Source organism: Macrosteles quadrilineatus, unplaced genomic scaffold (assembly GCF_028750875.1).
Source record: "Macrosteles quadrilineatus isolate MER2022 unplaced genomic scaffold, UCM_ALF_1.0 Scaffold_1__1_contigs__length_201487025, whole genome shotgun sequence".
In the NCBI taxonomy this organism is placed as follows: Eukaryota; Metazoa; Arthropoda; class Insecta; order Hemiptera; family Cicadellidae; genus Macrosteles; species Macrosteles quadrilineatus.
The window spans coordinates 17,436,938-17,443,410 of record NW_026542594.1 but is presented as its reverse complement, the minus strand read 5'-3'; the positions used below and the strand labels follow the sequence as shown (position 1 = coordinate 17,443,410).

General features: G+C 33.2%; 1 protein-coding gene across 1 annotated transcript; it reads left to right on the top strand.

Annotated features, from left to right (window-relative positions):
- Positions 1-206: 206 nt before the first annotated feature.
- Positions 207-1,097, top strand: LOC128994912 (phosphatidylinositol 4,5-bisphosphate 5-phosphatase A-like; the record flags this gene model as incomplete). Its single annotated transcript, XM_054419745.1, has 1 exon — positions 207-1,097. A coding segment is annotated over one exon (891 nt), but the record flags the coding sequence as incomplete, so codon positions are not given.
- Positions 1,098-6,473: the final 5,376 nt, after the last annotated feature.

Genomic DNA, 6,473 nt, shown 5'->3' with positions numbered 1-6,473 from the left:
TGCTAGATGCAGGGTTAAGTGTATCAATTATCTACATATTCGTGATTTCACCAATAAACAACTTGTCTGACAGTTGCATTCGGTCTGTGGTTTTGGTCTAGTTTTCTATTTTTAACCAGTTAAAACATCAAGCAGTTCATTTACAAGTGAGTTCCAAATTGTATTAGAAGAAACAGATAATGAATGGAGTGATATAAAAATTGTTTCTTATCACATGGAATGTAGCTGAGCAGGATCCACCGCCAGATTTGAATACTCTTCTTCAACTTCCACCACCATTAGGACAGTCCCTCCCAGACCTTTACATTATTGGGCTGCAAGAAATTGGGTCCCTCCGATTCACCAAATGGAAGCCTGCTTTCAAGAAAGCACTCGCTGAGCACGGCTACAAAAAAGTTAAAAGTAATCGGTTGTATGTTTTGTCTGGAATAATGATACAAGTGTTCGCTCTAGAAAAGCATTTAGAATTTATAAATAAGGTTGAAACTGGAAGTATAGCGCTAGGTATAGCCAAAATTTTAGGTAACAAGGGAGCCACGAGTGTGAGGCTAAATCTTTACAACATGCCAACTTGTTTTGTCAACCTTCATCTGGCTGCTCACGAGAAAGGTTTTAATGAACGATTGGATCAGATGTTGTATGCAGAAAGATATCAGTCTTTCACCAAAACTGAAGTAGACACAATTTTCAAAAACGATCTTGTGTTTTGGCTTGGCGACCTAAACTTTCGCCTGCATCAAGATCTAAACCTCAGTGTCGAGGATATAAAAGACCACATTCGGGAAAAACAGCTTGATAAGCTTTTTGAACATGATGAGATCAACCGTATGATGAAAAACGGAGGCTTCTTTCAAAAGCTGCAAGAAGCTGACATCAAGTTTCCTCCAAGTTTCAAGTTTAAACTTGGGACAAACGATTATGTTACAAACCGTCGGCCTGCGTGGACTGATCGTATTTTGTACAGGGATAGTGAAAAAGTGAATATAACCCCCATAAGCTACAAAAGTGTGGAAGAGTATATGGTTAGTGACCACAAACCTGTAATCGGCGAGTTTGAAATTTCAATCAAAGTCTATAGTCTGTCCGTTCGGCTGTGATACCCAGCGGATTAGGACGCTTCTCGGAACTCGACCGACCCGAGTTTATGTTTTTCATTTCATGAATAATTTGTGATATTTTGCGAATTGTTGATAATTTATTATTCTCTATTGTTTAGGTGAAGTGGTAGAACATTATGGCTATGGTAGATGTGTAATTCTATAGAATACTGTAAATTTAAAAAAGCAAATTTTATCAAACTGTGTCCTCCCTTATTGCAAACGCATAGCTTGAGTATAACTGCAATAAGCATTTTATACTTATACTAGGGGAAACCCGTCGAAATCGACGGTTACTTTCAAGGCTTACGTTAATTCATCTAACTGCGATAAATTGGGTGAAATATACATATTTTGAGCATTTAGCATTGTTTAAAGGGTAGTAAGTGTGAAAACAATAATGATTTTAATTGCGTTAGTTGCCAAATTTGGTTGATCATTCAATGATTAAAATATTTCCCATACCGTACGTCATTTGACTCATCGGAGTTATTATTAGTATGTTATATGATATCTCTTCCTTTGGAAGAACCTTTAAATAGTATTAAAATCGTATTGGTGGGTCTTTTGTAGTTAAACACTTCTGTGATTTCATCAGTGTAATATGATTTTATTTGAAATGAAAATATTTTTTGGGAAGAAATGTTCTAACTTCAAAGGGAGGTATGTCCGTTACAGTGTAAGTTTGATTTTTCCTTCGTCACGTCGCGTCAGTTCATATCGTACTTCTGTGCCATGAATGAACCCTCTAGCATAGTTATGAGAAATTTATTGTGGGGTTACTGTTAAAGCTGGAATTCCTTGACATGGGGGATGTCAGTTAGTTGTCTCAGCCTTATCAATAACATAAAGTTGTCAATATAATCTCTCTACGGAATGATAGGTGTAGTGGAATACTTGAAGGGAAGTTGGCTTTTATTCTTAAACTGTTAGGGACCTCCTAGTTTATATGGTCTTGCGGCTTCATTGGCAACAAATAATGCAAATGACATAGCAATGGGACATTTCCAAAAAGAAAAAATACTGTAAATTGGCTGTTGCGTATATATTGACGTTTACATATTGTAAATCAACGTATCTTATAAAGGATTATGAGGTCTAGTTTAAAAGGAATATGACCTTTCTGTCATGACAGTAGCTGCTAAAATAGTATTTTCTCTTTGTACCATATTTTACAGCCAAAATGTCGTGTTATTTTCAATAATGTTACCGACCCAGTGCGCCAAAGTCTGTAATATAGGCAGGTGCAAATTATTTGTCAAGATGGGTACCATTTTAGGCAATGTTTCTATGTTTGGATTTTATTAGACACGATAAGAGCAGATATTTCTACATGAATATTTGATATGTGTAGAATAATATGATAAAATTTAGGCAAAAGTGGTGAAAAAGGCAGACACCAACCCGTACAATAGATATAAGATAGTTCAATAAGAAATAATTTAAGAGTTTCTGTTATCAAAGGATTTTCCACTGATTTCGTAATAGAAAGTTATATTGCAAAACATGACATGATAAAGAGGAAAATTAATTTTAAAATCAGAAAATAACATTGCAAATACTTATTTGGTACAATTCAGTAACCCAATAAATATGTGTGGTTTGAAATACAATTTAAAAATGAACAGCTGTTTTATTAAAAAGTATTATTCACATGGCCAAAATGTAAACAACTCTGTGGAGGGATCTTTAAAGGCTTCTGGGGCAGAGCCCTAAGGGATTTTGCTTAGTTTTTCTTTTGATATCTCATCTACAGACCAAGACCTTTCTTTGGACACCTCTACCAAGTTTCTACGCCCAGCCGTTCTCTCAAATTAGTGGGGACAAAGTTTCCAATTAAATATTTAAATTCCCCCATGTTAATCTTATGGGAGAAAATCCAACTTTGATGGCCTGTGGGGCAAAGCCCGAGGATTTTTATTACATGAATTGGTGAAAGGGGGCGTCTACACAAAAAATACTTTATTTTGACACGTCGTTTGTAAAAATCCGTCCATTATTAACGGAGGAGTAGTGTTTTCAAGAAATCGCCTTCACGTATTATATATAAGGATTCCAACCCCGTACGAAGGACGGGTACTCTGCTAGTTTTTCATAGTTATGCGTTAAGTGTTATTTTATTACCGTAATCAGAGATCGGCATTATAGTGGTATTAATGAGTATCTTTAAGATTATAACGCATTTAAATGTTTCTAACTTGGAAAAGTAACGTTTTAATACTAAACTAGCTTCTTTTCCCTATCATAATATCAAACTAAATTATTTTCCTATTCATATAGAACATTTGTGATTTGCAGTTTGAGCCGCGCCGACTTGAAATACATGAGCTTGCCTAATACAAAAGTTTACTTTATTGAAATTATTTCATTCTTTTTAGAGCGTTTGAAGTCGGTTGTATTTTTTTACAAAAATAAATTATTTCATGATTTTTAGTGACTGTATAATTTTTTATGTACTTGAGGTTTTTTGATAAGCAAAACTGTTTGAAACAATCAAAAGTTCCACAGAATAATCATTATTTTAAAACTGCTTGAGTCACCTGTTCAGGTTACATAATCAATGGGTATGAAAATACACATTTTTAGATATTCCTTAAGAAAGAAAGAGTTGTCCATTACATTAGGCCTAATGAAAAACTAATTGTCTTTTTTAGATACATTGAAATGTCAGACATCATCGTTTCCTGCAATCGGTGTACTTCTACATTATAAAAAGAAATACAGTAACGTCTCAAGCCTTTTGGAACAATATGAAAGTTATTCCTCAGAAAACAGCACTAAAAAATCTCTTAAAAGTGGAAAATTAGTCGTTAACACGTATAGTACCTTTGGAAAATATTATATGAAAGATTGGTTAAGCTAAAAGTGGTGTAAGTCATGTAGGGGGTTTTGTTTGATCAAGATATAGCCTAGTAGAAATTGCAAATCATCTTCCTCTAGGACTTTCCGAAGCAGGCATAATAGTATTGATATGTTATAGTAACTGGGTAGAGAATATTAATAAACATTCCACATCTGCAAATGAAATATGTATATGAAAGATTGGTTCAGCTAAAAGTGGTGCAAGCCATGTAGGTGGTTGATCAAGATATAGCCTAGTCGAAATTGCAAATCATCTTCCTCTAGGACTTTCCGAAGCAGGCATAATAGTATTGATATGATATAGTAACTGGGTAGAGAATATCAATAAACATTCCACATTTGCAAATGCATGTTTAGTAATTAAAATATTTAACACTTTTAAGACAATTGACGATTATGCACTGTCACTTCTTAGGTCTTGTAAGGAATAATTGCATTTAATTTATATTTAGACCTGTTTTACCAATGCTTTGGTTTTCACAATACACCTTTATTTGTCAATATCATACAGCTATTCACTGAAACATACATGTTTTTGTAAGTCAAAATATTCAATACTAAAAACAGAATTACTGTATACACAAATCAGGTCAAACGTTAAAATACATTTTTTATAGTAACCTAAACAAAATGCATTTTTCTCAATGTAATTCATTTAGGCTCCATGGCAAGAAATAGTTTATTGATCAATATTGAAGCAACTGTTTCATGAAGAATTGTCTGTAGCTTCATTTAAATGGTTTCAACTAACAGCTGTAGGAATGTTATTATTATTTATTGCCTTCTCTGGACAAATGTAAACAATCTGCACAAATGTAAACAAAATAAATGTTGAATATTTAAGGTTTTCAGAATTTTTCACCGAAACAAATATTATACTTAAACATAATATACAAGGTACCAAATAGAAACTCTCCTGGTTATTTTGGTGGTGGAACCACACTGATCGGTAAAAGAATCACAGAGAAATTGGTGAACATACATAGAAAAAAAAAACATCGCCACAAACAAATTGAGAACCTCCTCCTTTTGTTGGTAGTGGGGAAGTCGGTTAAAAACGGAATTTTGAGGGTAAATTGTATAGTATTATCATTTATATAAGTATGTAAATTATATTGTAAGCAATGTAGCTTGTTATATCTCGTTATTTTTATTACGTAAAAACATTTAACTTCTGTATGATGTGTAAATGTATAAAACATGTAACAACAGCATCCATTTAAAGGTAAAGTTTAGACATTGGTACGGTCGTTGTATATATACAGAACTCTTTTTTTTCAAATATTTTGTACTAAGGGAACGTTAAAAATCAATTTTTAACGGAATCTTGAGGGTAAATTGTATAGTATTATTAAGCATGTAAGTATGTAAATTATATTGTAGGCAATGTAGCTTGTTATATTTTGTTATTTTTATCATGTAAAACATTGTACCTTCCCTTCTATATAGTGCTGTATATTATTGTCTTCTTGGAGAATCAAAACATAAAGAGTTTAATGATAATGCCATTTCCCTATCAACAAAAATGGTTGGGGATTGGTTGGCCCAACGACTGTCTCCCACGGTTGGCCAACGGTATGTATTGGCCAACTTGCCTACGTTGGGCCAACCCACCAATTGCCAACGAAGGCCCAACGGCTGAATACTTCGTTAGGCCAACTAACCACTAGCCAACGTTGGGCCAACTAACCACTAGCCAACGTTAGGCCAACTAACCACTAGCCAACGTTGGGCCAACTAACCACCAGCCTACGTTCGGCCAATGTACCTAGTTAACTAGGGTACTTCAGCCTGGGTACACACATGGATGGACTACAAAATTACCATTGAGCTGCAAAAGCTAATGAAAAAAATATAGTTTTTTATTTATGTATATAATATAATTGAGCTTGAGCTAATTTTGTATAATAGAGTAAATTAGAGCCACATTTGTTTCAACGATTTAATTATATAGTTTTGAGATTATATAAAATATACTTAAAAAAACTGCTTATTTATAAAATGATTCTAATTTGAAAACTGAATGTACAAAAAGGTTATTTATATACATGTGCTAACAAAAACGTTGACTGTAATTGGAAAACCATTAAAGACTTACTAGTCCTTTGCAGACTATAAAAGCTGTATTTAACATACCAAAAAAAGATTGGGCATACTCGATGCCTAGGTTTCTATAAGGAACAAAATAACAAAACAAAAATATTTAAAAACAATATTTAATAAATATTAAACAAGTACATACTTAATTTCACTACAAAATTGTTTCTACTATTGAGATATACATGTTCATGTTGCAAAATAGTTAGTGATATGGGACGGGAATATTCCCAGTGGGAGGGAACTTATAAAATGGGAATATTTCTTTGGACCTAGGCCAGAAAGATTCTCAAATATTGGGAATTTATGAAAATTTTAAAATTTTTATTGTTTTAACATATTTTGACAGTTAAAAAAACCTTAAAACTATACACATGAGGTATTTATATAAAAGGCATTTTTTAGAACTCATGTTTA